The 27,098-nt window shown below is 42.5% G+C and overlaps 1 protein-coding gene across 1 annotated transcript in view; it reads left to right on the top strand.

Annotated features, from left to right (window-relative positions):
- Nucleotides 1-27,098, top strand: part of gabbr2 (gamma-aminobutyric acid (GABA) B receptor, 2) — a 1,342,876-nt gene that overhangs the window by 1,292,435 nt on the left and 23,343 nt on the right. The window contains exons 14-17 of the mRNA XM_068053043.1: nucleotides 12,355-12,465; nucleotides 13,480-13,704; nucleotides 19,324-19,506; nucleotides 23,128-23,257. Of these exons, the coding sequence (XP_067909144.1) occupies nucleotides 12,355-12,465; nucleotides 13,480-13,704; nucleotides 19,324-19,506; nucleotides 23,128-23,257 (649 nt within the window). The remainder of the gene's footprint in view (nucleotides 1-12,354; nucleotides 12,466-13,479; nucleotides 13,705-19,323; nucleotides 19,507-23,127; nucleotides 23,258-27,098) is intronic.

Raw genomic sequence — 27,098 nt, 5'->3', positions numbered from 1 at the left:
TGCTTAAAATGATGAACTGACTGGACTGTGATGTTGTGGGGAGACAATTTGTGCTAGATAGGTCAGGGAAATCAAGGGTCATACCTACTAGCTATGCAAGCATTGTTTAGATGTCAGGAGGCTTTTTACACAGAGACAATTGTCAATGCCAACAGCAAGTTGCTGGCTTGAGTATTCAATTCAGATTTGTTTTGACAGTTCAAAAGTTCTTCACTGTAGCTAGTATGTGTACATGAAGTAGGTGAGACTTAGGTTTGTACTTCATGGTTACTGTGATTTCCTGGAATTTGTTTTCATTGGCTTAGGGGCGATGAACAATAGTAGTCATAATACTTTGCTACATCATGACTGTTTGGGACAGTTTCAATATACCAGCTTTTCTTTTTGCTGACCATCTGTTTATATGGGCCGCAGTGTTTTCTTGAATAGTGATATTGGCAGATTCCTGGGCTTAAAATACTATCCCCTGTCCGCCCCCCCCCCCCCCCCAACCCCACTGCTAGAGCATGGCAACCTGACTCGAACCCAACCAGACCCGACGACGTGTCAGGTTCAGGTCGGGTCGGGTCTCTCTTCCGGGTCCAGCATTTGGGCTCGGGTCGGTTTGGGCCGGGTCAGACACAGTGCTGCCTTTTGCTCAGGGAGGGAAAAGCTTCAAAATTTGAACAGCCAGGACATCAAGGCGGGAAGTGCATCTGGACTCCGCACTAGTCTGCAGTGAACGAGTGAACGTCTCCATTCCATCCAAGGTAGAGCACAACCTCTTTGATATAATTAACTTCATTCCGGTACTCAGGTCGGGTCGGGCACAGGAAAAAATCAAAGGATTCGGGCTGGGTCGGGCTTGGGTTGGATGTGGTTCTGTCGGGCCTGGGTCGGGTTTCAATTGCATACCCGAGCAGGCCTTTACCCTTCTGCCCCCGTCTCCTGCTTTTTCAGCAGAGATACAGAAAAGCCAAATATATTAAAAAGTTATCTTTGCTCAATCCAGGTAAGGATTGCAAAAGGTATTTGACCAAAAATTTCAGAAGCTGCTGCTAGATTGATTACATAACTGTCAGATAATTCAACTCTGAATTTTGATCTCCCAGAAAAACAAATAACAGAATCCAATGCAGTCAACCTTTCTCAGGAATGAAAAAAGACCAAATATCAATGTGGAAAAAAAATGTTCCCAGAATAATGGATTATTGACCTGAATTCTGCTTGTTGTACCTCAGAGTTGCATCTACATGTATAAGTGCATCACAGAGCATTTTAATAACTGAATTTAGTGTTGACAGCTTATAGCATCTCTCTTACATTTAATTCAGCATAAAACAATCCTGGTAAACAATTGTGACACAATGAATGGAAGTGTTGGAACTATTACATTTATTTGTCAGTGATTATATTGATACTTATTTAAATCAGTACACAGTGACCAATTATTACTGCGAAAATGCCATCTGGTACCAGAGATTTGCACAGAAACAGGTCATTTGGCCCAATAGGTTTGTTCCGGTGTTTATTCTCTACGTGAACCTCCCCTCAGCTGACTTCATCTCAGCCTATCACATATCCTTCTATTCCTTTCTTCCTCATGTACATATCTAGCTTTCCCTTACATGAATCAATGCTAATTGCTTCAAGCACGCCATGTGATAGTAAGTTCGTAATAATTCTGAGTAAAGAAGTTTTTCCTGAATTCTTTATTGGATGTATTAGTGACGATCTTCTATTTATGGGCCCTAGTTTTGGACTTCTCCATTTATTGTCTGCATTCAAACTTTTGAACAATATGGTAACTTTCCCAAAATTAGCTCCTCATAAAAACATTCTACATGCTTTATCTTCTGATAACTTTATATTCTTACAAACAGGTGGAAATGAGTACATTGAATTTTTCTTTAGAGCAAAACAGATCTGCTAATGAAAAACTTAACTGCACTTCTCTGCCCTGGTACTCAAGACTGAAAGGTTAAACAGTTGGAGGAAGATGTTTGCATTCCATTATCACTAATAACTCCAGAAGCTGATAGATTGGGAGGGAGGAGACAAAATGCTGCTCCAAAAATATCACCTACTTATGCAGAATGTCATAAAAAGTGGCAGCAAAACATGTTACTAAAAGGATTAATGCCAAGAGCCAAAGTCAAAAGTGTAGTTTACTGAAACTGCCAAGTGCACTGCAATGTCTTGCAACAAATTATTTTGTTAGTGATCTGAATAATTTGTTTATTAATTTCTAGTAACCACCAAATTGATTTTCTCATGCAATCATCTCCTGTTCAGTGACATTTCATTCACTTATCAGGAAATCATAGCGAAATGTTTATGTTGGACAATTAATTGAAATTGAAATCTGTTTACTCAATTTCTCTCTTCTGTAATCCTCTCCTGAAGAAATCTTTGCTTCATTTGGGCTGCAGTTCCCTAGTTGCTGGTCACCCTTCACTAACTCATCTATATGGCCATATGCTCATGTGTGAACTAGAAACTTTGTCCTAAGTAAATATCATCCAAAATGAAGCAGTAAAGTGGAGAAAAATCAAGAAAAATTGATCGGGGGGCCAACTGTTACATCCCTTGGAATTGCGGTGGCTCTGCAACTTGCGCCCCATGTGTGCGGGCCGCCATTTTTCTCACCCGCCACCAAAATAGGTGGCAGGCCTATAGAATCTAGCCCAGTGTCTGAAACCACCTGTGCTGGAGACCACCTGTGATTTGGGCTCAGAAAACAGCAGAATCCTTGGTGTCTTGGGGAAAGATGGTTACAGAGAAGTCGCATGTCAAGGTTTATGGAGGTCAGGAGGTCAACTCACTCTTTGGGGTTTGAATTGTTTTCAGTTTTAGTGGTTGTGGTGTGCACTTTTTGAAGACAGTTGGTGTTTTCGTGCCAAGGAAAAATAAACCACACAGCTACCTCTTCGAAGCGATCCTGCCAAGATCCAACGTGGAAAAAAAATTCCTGGTGCTGAGGAGCTGGAAAAAAATTCTGCAATTCAAGTGTGTGCTGGCGGAAAAACGTTAATGCCACATTTCTCCTAAAAAGCCTACTAGAATAATTCTCAACAACTCCAGAATGGACTGCTTCTTAAACGAATCCAGTGACCTGTCTCCGTATACCCGGATGCCAGACCAAAAAAGGGACGACTGGCTTCCTTCCATATCTTCTTTCCTTTTCATCAAGAATTAGCAAGTTTTTGGCCAAAGTAGATTTTTTTTGCTTTCTTTTGTAACAGACCTCTGCAGGATGAGTTTCTGTATTTTTCTCCAATGTATGGGCTGAATTTTTCCAGCTCGCCACTAAGCTTCAAAAACAGCATGGTGCATGCGCGAGATGTGTGCCATTGAGCCACTGTGAAATTTAGCACGCTGTCTCATTTACATGAAGGGGGCGAAACGCCCGTCCCCGATGACATAGAGGCGCTGGCGCCATTTTTAAAGTGCTTCAGGCCCTTCAGCATCATTTCAATATTTAAAGTGAAAGGGGAGAGAACATTAAACATAAAAATTTATTCACAGTTTCAATCCCCTCTACTGCTGCCCCAATCACTTTATTAGTTGCCCTCTCCCCACAAAAACTTTTCTTCTGATCCTAAACATCCCCCCCCGAACTTTATTAACTTTAACCCTCAACCTCTTCCCACCATCCCCTCAACCAATAGCAAGAGTTTTCCCCGCTCACCTCCCACCCTGAAACCTTCATTCCTTTGCCTTTCCCACCAGTGTTCCACCTCTGATCTCCGAATGGAGATCCGAAGGTGCAGGAGTTCCAGCAACCGGCCAGACTATTGGACCGAGATGGCTGTCGCGACGAGGTAAATAATTATTAAGTCATCACCATTTATTTAAATATTTAAATAATGTTTCTGGGGGGCTGCCATGAGGCCTCACCGCTGCTGGTAATATGGGGCAGGGCCTTCCCAGTCTTGTTTTAGAATAAACTGATAATTTTGTTGTTTGTTAAAGAAACCTGCTTGGTGTATTTTATTCTGGGATAAAAAAGAGTATATGATTGGCTGTATCAGTAACTGGGTTAAAGCCTGGCTCGGGTATAAAATTAAAACCCGACCTGGGCCCGACTCGACCACAGCCAACCCGAACCCAACCCGAGCCAGAGCCCTTTAATTTTTTTCGCGCCTGACCTGACCTGACCCGACCTGAATCTCCTTCATCTGTTCCGACAGCTGGCTATTCCTGCAGCTGGAGTTGTGGAGAAACATGGGTAAGCCTGATCCCGTGACTTCCCAGAAGCAATGTCCAAACCGACCCGACCTGAGCCCGAATGCTGGACTCGGAATTTTGACCCGAACCCGACACGTGTAGTTGGGTCTAATCGGGTTCGGGTCAGGTAGCCAGGCTTTAAACTGAGTAAATGTTTAAATGTATGTTGTGACCTGTGGAGAAGTGGAACTAGAAAAGACAGTGCACTCTTCCTGCCTCAGTCGTAACAATGTATTTATAAAATTCATTGTATTTATTGGTTCATTGATCATATCTGTCCCAAATATTTGATGAACACGTAGTTTCACCTGGACTAGAGAGCTGCAAGAATTTGTTTTGAGGAATGATTTAACACTCCACTAAATGGCCTTTTCTGTAACCTGACTGCTCTGTTGCTGTTTTCAGCTGCTCACTACAGAGCTTAAAAAGTGGGAGTCTTGGTACAGCAGCTGAAAATAAATTTATTAAAATTTTAATGGGATGGAATATGCAGTAGTTCAGCAAACTGTTCTTTCACTTGCAGGAGTTAGGTTTGAATCCCAGACTGCTAACATGAAATTCTTCTCTGCAAGAATTTTATTTGAAATTAATTCAGGTAGTCTAAAATCAGTTCCACAGGTCCATAGCACCATCCTGCCCCTAATTCAGTAACAATTGCATTAAATAAGTAGACTCATTCAGCATGTAATTGGCCCTGGGACACAGAGACAGGACAGGACAGTGAGTGTACCAAACCCTGGGAAACAGTTAGGTTAGGACAGGACAGTAGGCATGCAAGGCCTTGAGGACACTGTTATTAACAGGACAAAACAGTGAATGCACCAAATCCTGAGACACAGACAGGACAGGGCAGTTTTTAACTGTGCCCAAGACCAGGTTTACTCAATCCTTCCCCAAGATTTCCAATAATTTAACCTCAGCAGCCTTCACATGCCCACTCTCTTCTTTGTCTCACTGTCCATTTACTGGCAGCACATATCTACAATCCAGGCCAAACAGCCACCCCTGCCTCATGTAAGTGAAGGATTCCAACTGTCAGCAAATGTTTGTGATCTTGAAATGAAAAGCAATGGCAGCTCATTCTACCAACAAATCTCTGCATGCCAGAAACTGTTCTATCTGCAAGACAGGCAAAAGCAGAAAAGCCATCTTAATAGACATCGTGTGAACAGCATGGATGGGAGCAGGGAGGGAGTGAAAAAGCTGATCATCCACTCAAAAAGTGGACAGTTGGCAACTATAGATGTGTTGTAATAGGAAGTACTAAACCAACTTGTACAATTGTAAAAGTAAGTACTCCTTTTTCATTGAACCTAACTTTCAAATCGTAGCATTCTCTTATTTATGGGTTTCTTCAATGTCAACCTCACCACCATTTGAGGATGGTCAAATGATCTATTGACCTCAACAAAAATGATTGGCAGACGACATGCAACCCTGAAGAATATAGTTTCCACCATTTCTGTGTCCTTGATGTTTTTGGGAGTTCCGTTCTTCTGAAAATGTGGCTCAGATTTGTTTTGTTTTAATTTATAAATAGAAGATAAATTAATCAAAAAATCATACTGAAGACAAGAAAATTGAAGCTTTATTTCCACCAGTAAGACAGACCATAATTCACTCATGACTTAATTATGTGTACGATGTTAAGTCTTCCCACACATCCAAGTCGAAATTGAAATCCATTTCTACTACATTCCTTACCATTTCCAAGATTTCTAAATTGGCACAAAACTGCTATTAAATTGTGCTTCATATGGCACTAGTATCTGGTAAAAGACAGGTCTTCTAAGTGGCCAGCCTTACTATCATTGTTGCTGCCAACTGTGTAAGGCCCACACATTGGTTGCTGGTGACTTGAGCAGCCTAGTAAGCAGAATGTGAATACAGCTATAATCATCCCCTTTCTTCAATCCTCTGACCCCTTCTCCAAAGTAGTTAGGCTTTCTAATGCAGAATCACAGCAAGCAAAACAAATTGAGCCATCAATAAAACATGATTCAATTTCAAAATTTGATGTCTTCAAAACAACACTGAATAATTCATTTTTCTCCAGAGTTCATTATACTAATGTCTGGTCCTGAGAGGAAGAAGAAACATTGAGAGTTGTTGCATATTTCTTTGTGTGCCATTAATAAAGTGATGGAAGAACGAGAGGGCAGGGAGAAAGTTACCAATTAACTGACTGAAAGATTCATGGATTTAAATAGCAGTGCTGTTGTCAGGAAGCTCTCTAAAAATACTGGAAAATGCTAGCTAGAGAACTGAGGAGGGCAGCATTCATAGAATCATAGAATGATACAGCATAGAAGAAAGCCATTCAGCCTATCATGCCTGTGCCAGCTCTTTGGAAAGCACTATTCATTTGTCCCACTCTCCTACCCTTCCTGTATAGCCCTGCAATTTTTTCCCCTTCAAGTACTTAGCCAATTCCCTCTTGAGAGTTATTATCGAATCTGCTTCAACCACCCTTTCAGGTTATTTCCTTTTGCTGAGTCCATGGGTAGGGCTGGATGAAGTTAAGGGCTGATTATTTGCTATTCTGATTATGGAAATTTACGTCAAAAAAAAGTTCCATGTTATATAACACAAACATAAGTGGATCAATGGACTTTTGGTTCAAAAATAGGTACTTTATATATTGGAATCTTATAAACAGCCCATTGAAAATCAAATTGCTTGGTCTAAAGTAGCCGTAATAAATGGCACTGTAAGTAAACGGAAATAGTTCAGTTAAAAATGAAAACTGTTCTCATTGAGTTTAAAAACATTCTTTGTAGTGCAAAATTCACCAACACAAGGTCAGAATTTTAAGTTCATCAGTTACATATAATTCAAATTGAAGAGGATGGATTTTAAGTTCTGGGCAGGAACATGGTCGACCAAGCTGCCAACTCAACTGGGAGTGGCAGTGGAGAGCCTGGAAGTCATCAGGAAGCGGTTTCTCAGACCGATAAAATCGGGAGGCAGGAGAATGCTGCTGTGGACAAAGAGAAGAGTTCCGGCACTACGCTAAGTCTTCAGAAGAAAGGTCAAAGAGAGGTCGTTGTCAGGGGAGGGCGTGGGAAGCTCATTTCAAGGGAGGCTCAAAGTTTCCTTACGGCCAACAAGGAAGCTTAAAATTTTTTTTTGCAAACTTTCTTTTCTGGGCTCTGTTCATTGTCCTGTCAGCTTTGAAGCCATCAGTGCTCACTGCTCAGGTTTCTGGTTAAAATCACAGTCAGCCCCCAATGTCTTCATCGGAGCCCAGTCTGCTTATTTAAAGAAGGACTCCAGCAGCTGTACCTTAACGTGAACAGCATTAAATTAATCAGTTGGTCTTCTCTCTGCTATGGATTAATTTGTTCAAAAAGTTGAAGAATGGCTCATTTCCTGGCAATCCCACTCAACGTTGTGATGTATTGTTCCAATCACAAATCAATTACGCTGCTTGATTGTACTGATTCATTAGAGATTTTACATTCAGACTTATGTGAATCAGTTTATGTGAAAACTGCATAACTTCACCTCAGCAAAACCAATGCAGTGTCCATCGCATTCTAGGTGTAATGTTCCGATGACACTAGAGGAAACATCTGTTCTATTGTGGTGTGGGCCTATTGGTTCTAGTTTGGTTTGTTTTGTCTTGTGGTCTGTTTTGTTCCATCTGATCCACTAAATTTTGTTCGTTCAGTTTGTTTGGTTCAGTTCTGTTCAGTTGTTTTCTGTTTTCTTCAGTTTTTTGTTCTGCTCTGTTCTGTTCTGGCTTTACAGATGCCAATAAGGACAATGGAGAAGGTATTGCAATTCCTTTACTTGCTTTACATCGTGTTGCTGGTTTTGTGTTGACTCCTGTCTTATCTTCACGGATGAAACAGGTCTTGGGGATTGGCAAGCAAAACCCTTACCTAAGTAAGATGGGAAATTCTGGTTAACCAAACTGCCCTGCTGCTGTGCTTTCTATAATTATTTTCCTTCACATGTTAAAACTTGTGTGAAGTGACAGAAACTACAACTAGTTCCTCTGTTAGCAGCAAGTTGTTCAGCAGACACCTATGTTGGTAAGAAACAAATTAAAAGGTTAAGAGAAACATGGTCCTAGTTTTCAAATGTTTACTTAATATATTTGTACTGGAGTGGGATGGTCTGCTCTGTTCTAGTAGTTCTTTTATTTTAGTACCTACCACTTTGGGCGGCATAGTGGCGCAATGGTTAGCAGCGCAGCCTCACAGCTCCAGCGACCCGGGTTCAATTCTGGGTACTGCCTGTGTGGAGTTTGCAAGATCTCCCTGTGTCTGCGTGGGTTTTCTCCGGGTGCTCCGGTTTCCTCCCACAAGCCAAAAGACTTGCAGGTTGGTAGGTAAATTGGCCATTATAAATTGCCCCTAGTATAGGTAGGTGGTAGGGAAATATAGGGACAGGTGGGGATGTGGTAGGAATATGGGATTAGTGTAGGATTAGTATAAATGGGTGGTTGATGGTCGGCACAGACTCCGTGGGCCGAAGGGCCTGTTTCAGTGCTGTATCTCTAAAAAAAAACTAGAGGTAATGCCAACAATGATGGTGATAAACCAAGCAATTGGTTCGATTGGAGGCCTTCCTCTACATAAAAGGCAATATATGCATTTATTTATCTATCAAAGCTACACTGTCAAAGGCTGTAGTTATACTATGGGCAACAGTGTGAGCAGAGTATCTGTATAGTGGGAGGCTCAGGCAGCAGACCCATGGTGCTGCAACGATGACTTGTTTTGAGCTCAGTGGCAAAGAAGTCCTGTGCAAACATACCTGGATGCTGACACAGGGCTCTGTTTCTCAGACAGCTAATGTTTAATGCAAAGAGAATATGCTGGTGTGGTTGCTTTCTCTTAACATTGAAAACATAGAAAAACAAGTTTATAAGATTTTCAAGAGCACTCTTAAAATTAATCTTTGCATTGAACTGCAGTTATACCGCACTAAATTCCAATCAGTGTAAGATAACTAGCCTCATCTTACTTGCTTGCTAGTCAAATCACTGACCTGACAAAGGATTTAAACTGCTACCTTCATGTCAGTGCATGCCCAAAACCACTTTGAATCAATATGAAAGTGACAGGTCTGAAAAAATGGAGGATGGAATACATCAACACAACTTTCCTGCCAGCTCTTCTAAAATTAAAGTTAAAAATCCTCTTTATTCCCTGAAAAGGTAGAATGAATGATTTATTAGGAAATTATTTCTCCTCAGTGGCTCTTTGTAATGTAGTCCTACAGTCCTATCATAAATCCACAAAACATCGATGTATAAATAGAAACTGTAAGCTTAGGACATGCCAGTAAAGTTATACAACAGTATAAAAATGGGGAGTAGTTTGAATCTCCAAATCTCTGTGTACATTAAATGTCAATATAAGTAGCTTTTTGAATCTATATGAGTATTGTGGTGTTAATCCGTGTTTCTGCTTGGAATGTATTGAAGGGTCACAATTATATCAATACAAAAACAAAATACAGCGAATGCTGGAAATCTGAAATAAAAACAGAAAATGCTGGAAATACTCAGCAAGTCAGGCAGCATCTGTGGAGAAAGACTCATTTACCGTTTCAGGTCAATGACTTTTCATCAGAACTGGGAAAGTTAGAAATGTACTAGGTTTTAAGCATTGAAAGGGGGTAGGCTGACAAGTGTTGCAGCAAAACTCAATGTTAGCTCAAGGAACAGGACCTCATCTTTCGATTAGCACTCTACAGCATTCCAGACTCAACACTGAGTTCAACAAATTTAGACGTAATCTCTGCTCCCATTTTGTTTCCTTTTTCTTTGCAGGTTTGGGTTTTAGTCTCATTTTTTCTCTCCTTTTTGCTTTTGGACGGCAGCTGTTCATCATTCTGCCATTCACACTCCTCTAGGCACATCTTTTGTTTCTTTACTTGTCCCATTACCACTACCTTTGGCCCAGCATCACCAACTTCTTCGTCATTTAATCTCTCCTGCCTTCCACCCTATCACAGACTTTCCCTTTTGCCTTTTTTCCACCCTCCCCCCTTTCACGCTTAAAACCTATTACATTTCTTACTTTTCCCTGTTCTGATGAAAGGTCATCAACCTGAAACATGGGACAGGATTTTTTGTTTTGGATGGGGGCCCCGACATTGGAGTCAAATGCAGGTCACAAACCCACATTGTGTTGGGAGCAGCAAACCGACATTGATTTTGCTTGGATTGGCCAGTTATTGGCCAAAGGGCCTGCTCACCATCCATGTAATGATGGCAGGTGGGCTGCCGAAGCTGGAGGGCCAATAGCAGACTCTCCAGCTTGGAAGGAGCTGCAGCTTGCCAATGCAGGTAAGGGAGAGAGAGGGCGCCTCCATCTTGAGGCACCCTCTCACCACTTATAAAAGGTTTGAACTGATAGAATGGCCACAGCTACCAGACCACCATTGTGGTGGGAGAACCCCTCCACAGGGTAGCCTGCGGCCACAACTGCAGCCAGGTAGGCGATTGGGGGTGGTGGGGCCTCACAGGCATCCTGAAGCACTGGCCCTCTAGTGTGCTGCCAGGAGGCCACCTCCAGGCAGCTTCTGTGCTGCCAACACCGCAGGGTGGCCTACATGCTGACTGGAAAATTCCAGTAGGCCTCTGACAAATTACCTTAATTGGCCTGTTAATCAGAATGGTAGCCATTCCACCCCCAATCCAGCCCCCCCAAAAATGGTCAGGGACAGGATGGTGCCAGCACACCTATCAGAAGCATGTAATTACGCTCCTGCCTGCCTCAGTTCCTCCCCCATATTGGTGTGACAATCCTGCCCAATGGTTAACACTGTTTCTCTCTCCACAAATGCTACCTGACCTGCTAAGTATTTCCAGCATTTTCTGTTTTTACTTTAGGTCACAATTACATAATTGTGAAGTTTCTTGGATGCTTCAGTTCCTGGAACAATGTAAACAACTTTGCTGCCATGCTACCATGGCAAGTTCAAACTCCAGCAGACATTCTGGCCAAGAACCGGCTTAATGTTAATACATATTTTTAAAATGTTTTAGTTAAGACTAAAGGTACAATTTAAAATTGCCAATTATTAGTAACGGACATGATTGGCATTGTGATAATGTCATCATGTTGCTAATCATGTCATGGCACCCTCTTCTACTTATGTGAGGCAGTGACTCTCACGTTTTTCCTTCAGGATCTACTCCTCAAGATCTGACAGACATTAAATGTGGAGAAAAATAAGAAAAAGTGACTACTTCAGCCAAGAAATGCTCATTTATATGTTGCTGGTAGAGTCCAATAGACTAGACACAGCACTTCACCATTTACTCTTCTGGTAGTTGTATATGTGAGAATTATGACTGGTACAGTGAAAGGTCACTGCCATTATTTCATATCACATACTAACTGTTTCCAAAATTTACTTGCATCTTTACTAAGTGTAGGGAGCTTTGCTTCTCACTCTCCCACACTAAGTCCATGACCCTAGAAGTACAGTGAATATGCATCTGAGCAAAACAAGGAACTACTCAACAGACTGACTGTGGTTAACTCACAGTAGTATTTATTAAATATTAATTCAAAACTTACAATTACACATAAATTCCCCTCACGAGTCCCTGTTTCTAGCTAGCTTTCCTTTCTTTACTAGAATGTATACTTACAACCGCTCCTGGGTAGTCATTCTGTCGGCAATGTAGGTCTGAACTGGCTGACTACGCTCTGTTCACTTCTGTGTCCAGACCTTCGGCCCTGTACCCAAAGCCAAGCTGATATTTATACTGTCCTTGTCACATACACACTGCACATCTCCATCCGTTTCGATAGCCCCATCTTGATCTCGTTTGTGATTCGATGACCTTAGCACTCTGCCACGGATCCCCACCAGTTTCGATAGCATCATCTTGATATCATTTGTGACTTAATGACTTTAGCACTCCGCCAGGGAGATCTGATCAACACAGATCAATACAATTTGCAGACATGCAGTCATCAGCTCAGCCAGCCTTGGTTAACCCATTGTCTTCCTTCACAGGTCGCTAGGGCCATTCATCTTGCGGCCAAATTTCTTTCTCTGAGTAATTTCATACCCAATCCTGATAACAGTTCTACCTGCCATTAATTTCCAGATAATTTGGAGCATTTAAACTTTGTGACTTGGTATTAACTCCATTCTTTGTTTTTTCAGCCGGATCCTGCTGGGAGAGATTTTGCAATCCAACCATTGCTGGAGCACTGTGAAAATACCAACATGAGTATTTGGCTGGGCATTGTATATGCTTATAAAGGACTTCTTATGGTATGAATTGTACTGTTTTTATTTCAGAGCTATTTTTGGATGAATCACATCTATTGTCTCATAATTTACAACTTTGCATTTTCTTTGATATTCTTTATTATGTTTGACCAATTTGGCCAGAGCCTCCATGCCTTAGCCCTTGATCATATTCCCCTTTCTGAATGTTTACTCAGATTCAACCCAGCAGTGTACAGACTCAGTATTCTGCTCAGTCCAACGCACTCTCAGCTCTGACCCCACCAGTTTGTGCGGATCAACAGGAAGGCACCTCATTTGGATTAGGCCAGTGAACGCTTGCCAAGAACGCATCTTAAGTGTATGCCTGGCCCATGCGTTCAGGAGATCCAGTGACTTGCCTTGTGTAAGGATTTTGATCCTTTTTTTTTGTTTTAATTGACCAATGTCTTTATTGGTCCAGGCTAGATTTTCTGGCTGCACAGGCAGGCGGCCACCAGACATGTACCCACACTGACGCAGGCACTTGCTGGTCCCATGCAAATGAGGTAGCCTTTCACTGACTCTGCAAACTCCAGCAGGGCCAGCATTGGGGAGGAGGGGGCGGTAGTTGGGCAGCATGGGGGTTGCAGCTCACAGATTATAGTGGCCTCTATCATTGCATGCAACTACCATATTCTTCCATAATGCTACCCGTAAATATAAAGCAATCCTTCATTGCCTACATTTGTTTTATTTTAGATCTTTAAACAAATGTAACAGTTGCTATTAGTTTGCCATTATAGAAATAGTTGGAAAGTGTAACAAATGGAGAGACCAGAATGGATAGCACAACAAACAATACTCTCTTGTTAAATATCCTTTCTTTGTATGTTTTGTTATTAGTGGGTGAGCATTTAAAGAGCTCATATAATATTCTTCTGTCTGTTATTCTAACATAATTGTTAGCCCAGTTATTTTAAATGGATTCGTGCATTCTCTTAGGTTAATGAATTAAGCATTCATCTGCTAGTATTGCAAACAGTATTTTAACTGAATTGAATTTATTTTTCTTCTCAGTTGTTTGGATGTTTTCTTGCTTGGGAGACTCGGAATGTGAGCATCCCTGCCCTGAATGACAGCAAGTACATCGGAATGAGTGTATATAATGTGGGAATCATGTGCATAATAGGAGCTGCCGTTTCTTTCCTAACTCGAGACCAGCCAAATGTCCAGTTCTGTATTGTGGCTCTGGTGATCATTTTCTGCAGCACTATCACTCTTTGCCTGGTTTTTGTGCCAAAGGTAGGTGGTATGAGAAGTTAAATCTCGAGACTTGACTATTCCAATGCACTCCTGGCTGGTCTCCCACATTCTACTCTCCGTAAACCTGAGGTCATCCAAAACTCTGCTGCCCGTTTAACTCTCACCAAGTCCTGCTTACCTATTGTCCCTGTGATCACTGACCTGCATTGGCTTCCGGTCAAACACTGTCTTGATTTTAAAATTCTCATCCTTGTTTTCAAATCCCTCCATGACCTTGCCCCTCCCTATCTCTGTAGTCTCCTCTAGCTCCACAACCTTCCAAGATATCTGCGCTCCTCTAATTCTGGTCTCTTGTGCATCCTTGATTTTAATCGCTCCACTTTTGGTGGCTATGCCTTCAGTTGCCTAAGCTCTGAATACCCTTCTTATACCTTTCTGTCTCTCCACCTCACTTTCCTCCTTTAAGACACTCACTAAAATCTACCTCTTTGACCAAGCTGTTGGTCATCTGACTTAACATCTAATTTTGTGGCCAGTTATCATGCTATATTTTATAGGGCTCCTGTAAAGCCCCTTTGGACATTTTATTACGTTAACGGTACTATATAAATATAAGTTGTTGTTACCAATAAAGTCAGTTAACAAGATATTGTATCGATCCAGCTTTCTAACTCCAAAATACATTTCAGGGCTGATCTTTTGATGGCAGGGAGACTCGCCTGCAAAGCCACACATATCAGGAAACTGCTGGCATACTGCCCATGATTTCCCCACTAAGATAGGGCGGTGATGAGATTCAATATCAACAGAAAATAACAGAGACTTGAATAGATAGTTAGACAGATGGAACAATAAATGGATGGACAGGATACTTTCAAAGCTGCACTGGCAAGCATATCTCCTTTCTAGCTGAGAGGTGATTCCTCCCTTGAAACAGGCATCATGCATCCAAAGCTGAGAAGCCAGGCTGAAGGGCCAAAACCTACAATGTAGGAGAACATCGAGGCAAAAAAGTAAAAGAGAAGCCCATATCAGCAATTTTCCAAGTATGCACTCGTCTTTCCTATTGCAAGGGAGGCACTAATCCATTTAAATACAGCGGTTAATATCTTGATTAAAGTAGTGAACAAAGGAATGTCGTACAAACATATTAAGTGCCTGTGCACTAATATCACAAACACTAATTTCTAGGGTTATTAGTCTCCGGTACGAGGCAGGATTTAAATGTGTGAGAAGGTCTGAATGCAGCATTTGGTCTTCATCTTTCTAACACAGTTGCCCTAAAATATCTCATTTGTGCTCCTGCAAGGTCATTTTCAACCATTACCTCTTTACATTAACTTTGGCCCAGAGTTTGCAGTCAGCGGCAAAGGGACTGCACTCATTGCTGGCCTTGAAGAAAGCTGCACACAAAGATTTAGCAGGCTGTAGAACATCAATTTCCCCTATTCCACGTGACTGACAATCTGGCACCATCTATAGGGGATCTGTGCCATCCAGAACAGTGATGTCATCAAGCAGACTGAGCAGCCGATCAGATTAAAGAATTCTTACAGGTTGCAAACCAGGAAGTACAAAGTATGAATAATAATTCACTTTTTAATCACTTTACAGAAATTGAAATAAAGATTGAGACATACAGGTGGAATTAAGGTAGATGCTGAAATGACATACACTTAAAAAAATATTTTTTATTATTTTAAAAATCTGACAATTTTTACCATGGAATGGAGCGAATGACTTTCCACACTTCTTAACTTAGTTTTTCAGTCCAGAGAGGTTGTTCAGCAGTAATTATGCATTAGTACATTGTTAAAAACTCAGATACACCTCTTTCAACAAGCTTTTAACATTTTCAATTACTTTTACAATGAGAATAGTGTGTAAAAGGTTGAAGTTCATGTCAAATCACTGATTCTGTGTTGATTGTATCTGCAAAAACTGCAACAACACACTCTAAGGAGAAGCAGGGTATCCTTGATAGCAACTTCTGGATTTCCACTTTTAACTGAAAATATGTGGACGCCAGAAGTTGCTGTCAGTTTTGCAGAGTAATGACGGCAAGTGCCATCATTACAACTGCAGATTCAGGGCCAATACATATTGTGTTGCACATGCAAAAGAAAAGTCACAGGGCATTTTGCAAGATTAAAAAGGGTAGACACCAAACAAGAAAATAAGAGGACATAGAATTAACAGTAAGCAAATTGACACCAAGATCAATGAGAAAAATATTTGAAGATGGAAGGGAGGTGACAAGGTGAAGAGATATTTAGAGGGAATTGAAAAGAGCAGGTGGATAATACTGCAAAAGCATCCATAAGTGGTGGAGCTGTGGGAGCAGGAACTCAGCTGTAATCTGGTTTCAGAAGAGTAGAAGGAAGGAACATGTGGTGGAGAATATTGCTCAGATAGAGTATTGTGAGGCCACGGGAGCTTTAAAAATAATGATGAGCATTTTGAAATCAAAGGGACTTGGGGAGCCAGTGGAACTTAGGAATGATGAGGTTATAGCAATGTGGAACTTGGTTCAAAAGAGGATCCAAATGATGCAAGTCTGAATAAGTCGGAATTTATGGAGAGTGAAAATGGAGAGTATGCTGGAGAACTCAATTCCCAAAGTGATGAAAGCATAGATAAAGGTATAGGCAGCAGTGGGAGAGAGGTAGGGTTGAGAGATTAGATATGGAATAGATCTGGGCAAGACGTCCAGCTCAGGGTTAAACAGAATTACAATTCCTGTTTTACCTGTTTTTTTTAAATTCCCAATGTGCTTCACAGAGATGAAAATGGACATAGAGCAGTGGTCAGAGAATCAATAAATAGTGAAAAGTTGATTGAAAATATGGTCAAGGTGGTAAAAAGAAAGACTTGCAATGAAATAGCGCCTTTCACCAACTACTTTTGAAGTGTAGGAAGTGTGGCAGCCAATTTGCACACAGCAAGGTCCCCACAAACAGCAATGTGATGATGAACAGATAATCTATTTTAATGATGGTGGCTAAGGGCTAAATATTGGCCAGGATACCAAGAAGAACTCTCATGCTCAGAGAGGGAAGACAGAGCTTTGTTTTAACATCTTATCTAAAAGATTGCACCTCTGTCAGTGCAGCACTAACTCAGTACTACACTGAAGTGCTAGCCTAAACTTTGTGCTCAAGTCTCTGGAGTGGGAATTGAACCCATAACCTTTTAACTTAGAGACACTGAGCCAAAGTCCAAGAGACTTTTGAAGGATGCAAAAGGGTTCTTTTTTACGGGGTCAGTAGCATCCTTCTGTAACTTTGGTGAGAGACCGGAAGATATCATAGAAAAATGGCACAAATGACTGAAAATGGTGCTTTCAACCATTTCCCTGGAGTTTCTACTGGTCTCCCAGCACAGTTACAACAGAAGATTGATGGTAGCCCAACAGAACTTCAGGGATGAGAAGTTTAGGGTGAGTGTTGGACCAGGTTAGCATAAATATTCCATTTCTAGATTTAGCTGAGGAGCTTAATTGAGATGGGACCAGAGTTTTGTTGGAAGCTGAAATCAGGCAGGATGGTGATGGAAGAGCAGATAAGATCAGGGAATAAGGTCTAAAGCTATGTGCCTGTCTTGAGTACAAAATCCATGCCTCACTCCCTGCTGGCATTTCCATGCAATGGGACTTGTAGTCCCTCCCTAGCCCACCGCATGTAAACATCAGCAGGTAATGGGTGCGATTCTAAATATTTTTTCCTGCCTGACAGCCTTCTTTCTGCCATCCCTGGGATTGCCTGGAGAAAGGAGGGTCACCAAGAGTAGCAGCAATAATGACTGCAATTTCTGAAAATGGAGGTACAGGGCCCAGTAGAAGCCTCCAATTCAGACCCTAGCACCTATCTTTGTAAACCTCAATCTTGGATGAACTCCTTTACGGTCCTTTGCCATGTTTTCTCATGCAGCAGTGGTGGTCCCTCTGCAAAACTTTCTATCCCCAGCAGTAGCAGTATCCCTCCTTTGGCAGGGATCCTACTCAAAGCCTCCCTGCATGACAACACCAAAAAGTGGATATGGGTTGTAGAAGTTTTTGAGAGGAGGGTGGAAGTCTGAATGTCCATCATCCCCTCCCTCTGCTTCCCACAGTTCCACTGCAGAAGTAATCCAGCCTTGGGACTCATCTGGAACTTGATATCCTTCATCTAACTGTGCCACAGCTGACTTAGGAGTGCTTGAGAAAGGTACTAGGTACATGAGCACTAATATTCTTCATATTAATAAATGCAGAATTCATCAATAAAAAATACACATTTCTTCATGGAAATTATTTGTGATTCCAAAAATCTCGTGAAGTTTACAAAAGCTTAACACTGCAAAAATAAATAAATTTGGGTTAATTCACTAAACCCGTGCTCCCGACCAAGAGCTACACTCGAAAGAAAGATGGAGCAAAAATAGGGAGCCATAAAATTCACAACCTTTCTGATGTGCCATAACTTTGGCACTGGAATGGCTGGAAACTACACTGGAACCACTTGTGCTTGGTCCTGGCCTTTCCCTGATGCTTCCACTTTGTCCATTTAGAGGCAGAGTTCCTGTCTATCTTAAGCATGACCAACAACAGAATTCTCAAATAGCAGGTTTTCAGTGGGAGCCAGCATACGGTCAACAGAGCTACAGTCAGAAGTAACTTACCAAGAACTCGGACCCACTTGGGGTCCAGACTTGTTGCAGGATATGCCCACGCCAGGCCTACTTTGCTGGCCCAGCTAAATTTCATGGGACCAGAAAAAGCTTCCTTCATTTGAGTACCATTGGCACATATCCAAGTCATGAGAGACACATTTGGAGTGCCTGCCATGCCACAATGCCAAGAAATCTGGTACAGATGCCCATCAGTGACAGGCTAATTAAAGACCCTACCCTGACCCTGGAAAGTTCACCAGTGTCAGTCACAAAGGTGCCTGACAGATGCAATCCTGGCGTAATTGCCAGGATCACTGGGCCGCCAACTTTCAGGGCCAAGGTTGAAAAAGTGTAATGCTGATTCTCTATGCTTTCTGTGGACACTGCTCCCGACTCTGAATTTACCTTATTTTGTATCTTGATCTTTGCAATCAGCAAAAAAAACTTCACTCCTGTGAGATAGTCCTATAAACTAATTCTATGCAGTGTATGAAAATAGAATGTATGAAAAGTGAACCTCAGTGTGTGCTGAGGAACTGTCAGCATTTACAGAGACACTGTTGTCGTTTAAACACTACATCACTAGGCAGACCTGAACTGACCATAAAAAAAAGCAAAATACTGCGGATGCTGGAAATCTGAAATAAAAACAAGAAATGCTGGAAATACTCAGCAGGTCTGGCAGCATCTGTGGAGAGAGAAGCAGAGTTAACGTTTCGGGTCAGTGACCCTTCTTCGGAGCCTGAACTGACCATAAGCTGGATCCCAGTGAAGGCTCATGATCCATTGTTTGGAGTCTGCACCCTCAACTCCACCCCTTTACTCGATGGCCTTCAAAGAGGCAAGCAAAGGCTCCTCCCTAGAAAGTTCGCTACTAAGTTGGGATCTGGTGTAACTGGGTCTTGACCTAGTTACGACACAAGTACCGCTGAATAGCCACAGGTTTTTAGAGCTCTTTGCCCTTAGTAGATTGCACTAAACGGTCCTTTCCTGGAACTCTCCCTACAGCTGATTACATTAAGAACAAATCCTGATGCAGCTACTCAGAACAGGCGATTGCAATTCACCCAGAATCAGAAGAAAGAAGACTCAAAGACATCAACCTCTGTAACAAGTGTGAACCAGGCAAATACATCTCGGCTTGAGGGATTTCAGACTGATAACCATCGTCTGCGAATGAAAATCACAGAGGTGCTCACTTTGCTTTCAACCATATAGCATATATTCTCTATTCTTTCCATGAATAAAGAGGTGGGGGAGTGGCATTGCTAATCAGGGATAGTATCACAGCTGCAGAAAGGGAGGTCATCGAGGAGTGTTTGTCCACTGAGTCAGCATGGGTGGAAGTCAGAAACAGGAAAGGAGCAGTCACTTTATTGGGAGTTTTCTATAGACCCCCCAATAGCAACAGAGACACAGAGGAACAGATTGGGAGGCAGATTTTGGAAAGGTGCAGAAGTAATAGGGTTGTTGTCATGGGTGACTTCAACTTCCCTAATATTGATTGGAACCTCCTTAGTGCAAATAGTTTGGATGGAGCAGATTTTGTCAGGTGTGTCCAGGAAGGTTTCCTGACTCAATATGTAGATAGGCCGACTAGAGGGGAGGCTATATTGGATTTGGTGCTTGGCAACGAACCAGGCCAGGTGGCAGATCTCTTGGTGGGAGAGCATTTCGGTGATAGTGATCACAACTCCCTGACCTTTACTATAGTCATGGAGAGGGATAGGAGCAGACGGGATGGGAAAATATTTAATTGGGGGAGGGGGAATTACAATGCTATTAGGCAGGAACTGGGGAGCTTAAATTGGGAACAGATGTTCTGAGGGAAATGCACAACAGAAATGTGGAGGTTGTTTAGGGAGCGCTTGCTGCGACTGCTGGATAGGTTTGTCCCGATGAGGCAAGGAAGGGATGGTAGGGTGAAGGAACCTTGGATGACAAGAGATGTGGAACAACTAGTCAAGAGGAAGAAGGAAGCTTACTTAAGGTTGAGGAAGCAAGGATCAGACAGGGCTCTAGAGGGTTACAAGGTAGCCAGGAAGGAACTGAAGAATGGACTTAGGAGAGCTAGAAGGGGACATGAAAAAGTCTTGGCGGGTAGGATTAAGGAAAATCCCAAGGCGTTCTACACTTATGTGAGGAACAAGAGGATGACCAGAGTGAGGGTAGGGCCGATCAGGGATAGTGGAGGGAACTTGTGCCTGGAGTCGGAGGAGGTAGGGGAGGTCCTTAATGAATACTTTGCTTCAGTATTCATTAGTGAGAGGGACCTGGACGTTTGTGAGGACAGCGTGAAACAGGCTGATATACTCGAACAGGTTGATGTTAAGAAGGAGGATGTGCTGGAAATTTTGAAAGACATGAGGATAGATAAGTCCCCGGAGGCAGACGGGATATACCCAAGGATATTACGGGAAGTGAGGGAAGAGATTGCCGCGCCTTTGGCGATGATCTTTGCGTCCTCACTGTCCACTGGAGTAGTACCAGATGATTGGAGGGTGGCAAATGTTATTCCCTTGTTCAAGAAAGGGAATAGGGATAACCCTGGGAATTACAGACCAGTCAGTCTTACGTCGGTGGTGGGCAAATTATTGGAGAGGATTCTGAGAGACAGGATTTATGATTATTTGGAAAAGCATAGTTTGATTAGAGATAGTCAGCATGGCTTTGTGAGGGGCAGGTCATGCCTCACAAGCCTTATTGAATTCTTTGAAGATGTGACAAAACACATTGATGAAGGAAGAGCAGTGGATGTGGTGTATATGGATTTTAGCAAGGCGTTTGATAAGGTTCCCCATGGTAGGCTCATTCAGAAAGTAAGGAGGCATGGAATACAGGGAAATTTGGCTGTCTGGATACAGAATTGGCTGGCCCATAGAAGACAGAGGGTGGTAGTAGATGGAAAGTTTTCAGCCTGGAGCTCGGTGACCAGTGGTGTTCTGCAGGGATCTGTTCTGGGACCTCTGCTCTTTGTGATTTTTATAATTGACTTGGATGAGGAAGTGGAAGGCTGGGTTAGTAAGTTTGCCAATGACACAAAGGTTGCTGGAGTTGTGGATAGTGTGGAGGGCTGTTGTAGGTTGCAACGGGACATTGACAGGATGCAGAGCTGGGCTGGGAAGTAGCAGATGGAGTTCAACCTGGAAAAGTGTGAAGTGATTCATTTTGGAAGGTCGAATTTGAATGCAGAATACAGGCTTAAAGACAGCATTCTTGGCAGTGTGGAGGAACAGAGGGATCTTGGGGTCCACGTCCATAGATCCCTCAAAGTTGCCACCCAAGTTGATAGGGTTGTTAAGAAGGCATATGGGGTGTTGGCTTTCATTAACAGGGGGATTGAGTTTAAGAGCCGCGAGGTTATGCTGCAGCTCTATCAAGCCCTGGTTAGACCACACTTGGAATATTGTGTTCAGTTCTGGTCGCCTCATTATAGGAAGGATGTGGAAGCTTTAGAGAGGGTGCAGAGGAGATTTACCAGGATGCTGCCTGGAGTGGAGGGCATGTCTTACGAAGAAAGGTTGAGGGAGCTAGGGCTTTTCTCATTGGAGCAAAGAAGGATGAGAGGTGACTTGATAGAGGTGTACAAGATGATGAGAGGCATAGATAGAGTGGATAGCCAGAGACTTTTTCCCAGGGCAGAAAGGGCTATCACCAGGGGGCATAATTTTAAGGTGATTGGAGGAAGGTTTAGGGGAGATGTCAGAGGTAGGTTCTTTACACAGAGAGTGGTGGGTGCGTGGAATGCACTGCCAGTGGTGGTAGTAGAAGCAGATACATTAGGGACATTTAAGCGACATGGATGATAGTAGAATGAAGGGTATGTAGGTAGTTTGATCTTAGAGTAGGTTAAAGGGTCAGCACAACATTGTGGGCCGAAGGGCCTGTACTGTGCTGTACTGTTCTATGCTCTCTGTAATGTAAACAGTTTCAAAGACAGCACTGAAGTTCTAGTTAATACCCTCGAGAAGGACAATTGTTTGAAAACTCAAAGGAAAATGATTATCATGAATATTTATGCAAGGAAATATGAGGATTGCCAGCTACGTCAAGAGTGGGTACCCAAATGCCAACCAATAATAAATTTCTTAGCTTTTTTATGAGAACTTGGCAAGTAAATAGTCCCGAGTGAAGGTACAAACCAAGGATTCTCATACTTTGAAAATTAGTAAATCCCTTGGCAGATGGAAGGACTCCTTTCAGTTTCTGAGATTGTTTACTTATTTTTCTCTCTTTATTTTTCTCCCTGTTATACAGTTTACAGATCATGATGAGTCAGGACACATATATGGCCACCTCACACTCTCTGAGAAATAATTATAATATATATATTTTTTATGTGAAAGCACAGCCATGTTATTTACCATTTCTAAACTTATAAAATGCAAATACTTTGTTTACATTTGATACATGTTAATGGTAACAGAGACATTCTTTCAAGGGGAAATTCTTTTCAGGCACCAATTGTTTGCCAATCTATGCTCTGATAGATTTGTGTTTACTGGAGATTGTCCAATGAATGTGACAATTTAATTTCCACTGGGCCATCCTAATTAATTGACTTCAGCTATATCATGGGACAGGATGAGAGTTGAGTGTAGAATTCATGAATCTGTGATGCACTCTGAAAAATGGAGTATTCCAGCCCTTGTCTACAACTTGGACACAGTACAAATTGCAATTAAATTCCTTGAAGCATCTGATGCTTAGAATCCTCTCTTTGCTCATAGCTTAGGAAAGGTCACAGCAATTCGCATAGGCATAATTGAATTTAAACTGTGTTCATTGAAGGTGCACCGCTTCCCTTTACAGCTTGACAAAGAGCTTGAGGAGGTTACCATGCAGCTACAGGACACGCCTGAAAAGACGCAGTACATTAAACAAAATCATATTCAAGAGCTCAATAACATCCTGAGCGTACGGAACTTCACAGATGGAACAGGTAAGAGCATCTGTCTGTAATAACCTTAGAAAATTCAACAACAATTCAAAGGAGACACAGCCAGTGGACTTTTGACATTGTTTAATAATTTTTGATGTATAGCAGCAAACTGCTAGTCTTAATTTAAATTAGGTTGTCTGCAAATTACAACATTTTAATATATTTGTCCTGAAAGGCTCTTCAGTGTAGTTGACAATTTCCAAACCAACTTGTGTAACTTTGGATATGTTATCTGAAAGATTGCAGTCCAATATAGTGTGTGTGTTTATTTTTCCCTTGATTGCACTCTATGGGCTGAAATTTTGCTACAGAGGCGGAAAACAGGAGCCAGATTTGTTTTCGGGTCAAAAACAAGCCTCCGGGGGATACAGATTAATCTTCAGGGAGGAAAGCCTTAATTGGTATGGAGACAGGTTTCCTGTCCACTTAGGGCCAGTGGGAGTGGGAACGGAGGTAAGTCAGATGACGTGTGGGACTCATTTAGACTATTACGGCAGTCATCACTGCGGCTGCTAGTTGTCCTGTGGGAGAGATCTATGGATTGTGCCAAAGCCTTCCACTGCACCAGAGAGAAGCGAGATGTCACAGAGGAGCTGGAGGCCTGGCAGCCGGGGTAGGGCAGCCCCTCTCTTCATCAATGCCAACCTAGATCTAATGCTGGAGGCTATGAGGGAGAGGAGGGAGGTCTTCTTCCCAGAGGGTGATCGAAGGAGGCCATCTCGTCATGCAGCAAGAGCATTTCTCAATTCAACATCATTTCCGTCTGCTTCCTCTTCTTCATCCTGTCTCACCACTTGCTCCTGCTCTTCCCCCGATGAGCTGTCTCCTTCCATGGCCTCAGGTCCTCAAGGTCCCCATCTCCCTAGAGTGCCATGTTGTGGAGAGCGCAGCAGACCATCAGAATGACTGAGACCCTTGCAGGAGGGTATTGGCAGGCACCACCCGACTGGTCCAGGGACTGGAATCACTTCTTCAGAAGTCTGATGGCTAGCTCAATGGTTGTCCTGCTGAGCAGGTTGCATTGGTTGCATCGAGTCTGTATCTGGGGCTCACATAGAGGGGTCAGTAGCTATCTCTTCAAGGGATATCCCTTTTCCCCTAAAAAATTAATAAGACAATAGAAATAAAAATAATTTACTGTCTTAGTTATTGATGTAATTAGACACATTGGTCCTGATTTTACTCTCACCCCATACTGTCCCAGTATAAGTTAGGCAATTCACTATAGGCGAGTACCCTACTTCATCCTACCTAGCTGTATCTCAGAGTTCACGTATTTTAAATATGTTAACCAAATGCTGGTTGATACATCTGCCTGGGAATTGCCACTCACTCTAAATTGAGGCTTCTGGTAGCCTTGAAGGTCTGCAACAAAGCATGTTCAAGTTGTTTTTGTTTGACCTGCTGGCTGTTGTCAGTAACTCAACCGACAGTGCAGTTGTCTCTGCAGTGACTTGGTGAGGTTTTCCAACCTTTTGACTTTTTATAGCTTTAGTTTAAGTGCATTATGTTTTATTGAATTGAGCTCATTTTCGTTCTGTTTTATTTTTGCTCTTTTTACCACCTACAAAGTTTAATTGACATATGCAAGAGCCCCATTAGTAAAATGTCACGCTTTTTGAAATTCCTCTTATCCTTGAGGAGCTAGAGGAGAACAAGAATTTCCAGAGGATTCTGCAGAGGCAGATTGCCCGTATCTGAGAGAAGTAGCTCAGACATGCTATTATCCATTTAGGTAGGTCACAGACTGTACTGAACCTCCTGGGCATGTCAGCAGAAATGGGCCTTCTGTACCGACACTTGGTCAGGGAGACCTGTGTGCAGTTCAGGATTGTGCCATCGAGGTGGCATTCGGTTGTCCCAGTGGAAAAGTTGTCTCGCTTTGGTTGTAGGTTGAAGGAACAGGTGCATTGATGAGTCTACAGTCTGCATGTTAGTAAGCAACTGTGCATCATACAGTTGGCTTGTTCTTAAATGATTTTAGGAGTTAAGATGTTAAAAGATGCAAGGGTAGCAAAGCTTTCAATTCTACGTTTCATTTTGAAGGTGTGCCATTCTGGGGGATGAGTATGAAATAGTAGGGTTATAGGAATATCAGAAAATAATATCACATTGCATGCAAGCGTTGCAAACCAGTGGGATCAATTTCTGTTAGAATTGGAGGCCCACCAGGGAGTTTTTCAAAAAGAGTTTTAATCTTCAGCAGGACTGGCCTGTGCCCTGGCCGTCACCACTACATCCACCCCCCACCACCCCCACCAACCCCTGCTCCCGTGTAGCAGCAAGGAGCCCTCTGACAGGGAGCCCTTTGACATCCCAGTTCTAGTGGGTGTGTTCTACTGAACTAATGCTACTGATGCAGGTGCCTGTCCCTAATCTGCAAATAAATCCATACACAGGATTTGGAATGGGGTCAGATAGAGACAGAGCAGCAATAACTAATTGGTTAAATGAACAAGAGAAAACTGAAACTCATTCATCAGCTCCAAATACATTTTCACTAAATTCTCAGAATGGGGCTGAAAATGCAGTGCATTGCATTCCTGTCAGGGTTCCAAATTAGACTAGGACCCAACATATCCACTTCCTGACTCTTGCCTGTAGTTTTCATGGAGCCATGCAAGAATAGAACCTCTGCTCATCCCAAACAAAGCAGGACTTAGGACGGAGCATGATAAGGGTTGGGGAATTCCAAGCCAGGAGTTTTCATATCCTCTACCTAGTGAGACATTTGCAGACTGGTATGTTGAATGAAAGCAGATGTACCAACCTGTCAAATAGCAGGAATGAGGCCCACTTCAGGGCTCCACTCAGATCATGGGAGCACTTGTTTTTCTTTTGGACCTGACACCAAAGCTGCATTTTGCTGCCTGTCCACCCTTGGCAGGCATCCAAGGTGCTTCCCGAATAACTCAGGTGCTCTGTTTACTAAAATGAAGCTCCACCTCTGACCCAGAAAATCCACCAGTATCAGAAACAAAGATTTCCAATGGGTGAATCAGGTACCTATGCTGACATGTGTCCCCTAGGACTTTTGCCCCAGTATATATTCAACTGTCATAGGCTGCATGCCAAAACTATTATTTGCTAATCTCAATAGAACTGTGGGTCGATTGTTTGAGGGGAATGCTATTAGGTCAGGTCTCTGTCCCCATAGCATCACCCTAGGATGTTAAACGTTCCCCAAATAACCATAACTGAAATTTGCATGGGCGGGCATACACATGTTGATGAGGCAAGAGAAGCATTGAGAGTCCTACAGCCTGCACAGGACACCAATTTGCATATTTAGCAGTTTTTGACTTGTCTCAGGTGAATGGGCTGCTTTCCCATTTACATTTTTAAAATGGCATCAGATGGACTTGTGTGTCAGTAGGGATGCCAAGGTGCCCTTGCTACCCATCCCCCTCCCCAGTGCTCAGTAACTCACCTGGTGACAACTCTCGTCACTGTCTCTGTACTGGTGTTTGCATAAATGAGATGCCAGGATGGAGCTGGTGAGAATTTGGTGGCTGCTGTCATCTGGAAATGTTTGAACAGTTATTGAAGTGGGTGGCTGCTTCCTCCATTATACCCCCTATGATTTGAGGGTCGAAGTGTAGGAACAGGAGTGGACCACAGAGCTCCTCAAGCCTGTTCCACCATTCAGTTAGATCTTAACTCCATTTATCCACCTTGATACCGTAGCCATTAGTACCTTTACCTAGCAAAAATCTATCAAAATTTTGGAATACAGTTCCAGATTTTCCATTACCCTTTGTGTGAAAAAGTGCTTTCTGACATCACCCTTGAATAGTCTAACTCTAATTTTAAGGTTATGCCCCTTGTTTTAGATTCCCTG

Source organism: Heterodontus francisci, chromosome 2 (assembly GCF_036365525.1).
Source record: "Heterodontus francisci isolate sHetFra1 chromosome 2, sHetFra1.hap1, whole genome shotgun sequence".
Classification (NCBI taxonomy): Eukaryota; Metazoa; Chordata; class Chondrichthyes; order Heterodontiformes; family Heterodontidae; genus Heterodontus; species Heterodontus francisci.
The sequence above is the reverse complement of the archived record's forward strand: the minus strand, read 5'-3'. Positions and strand labels throughout refer to the sequence as shown.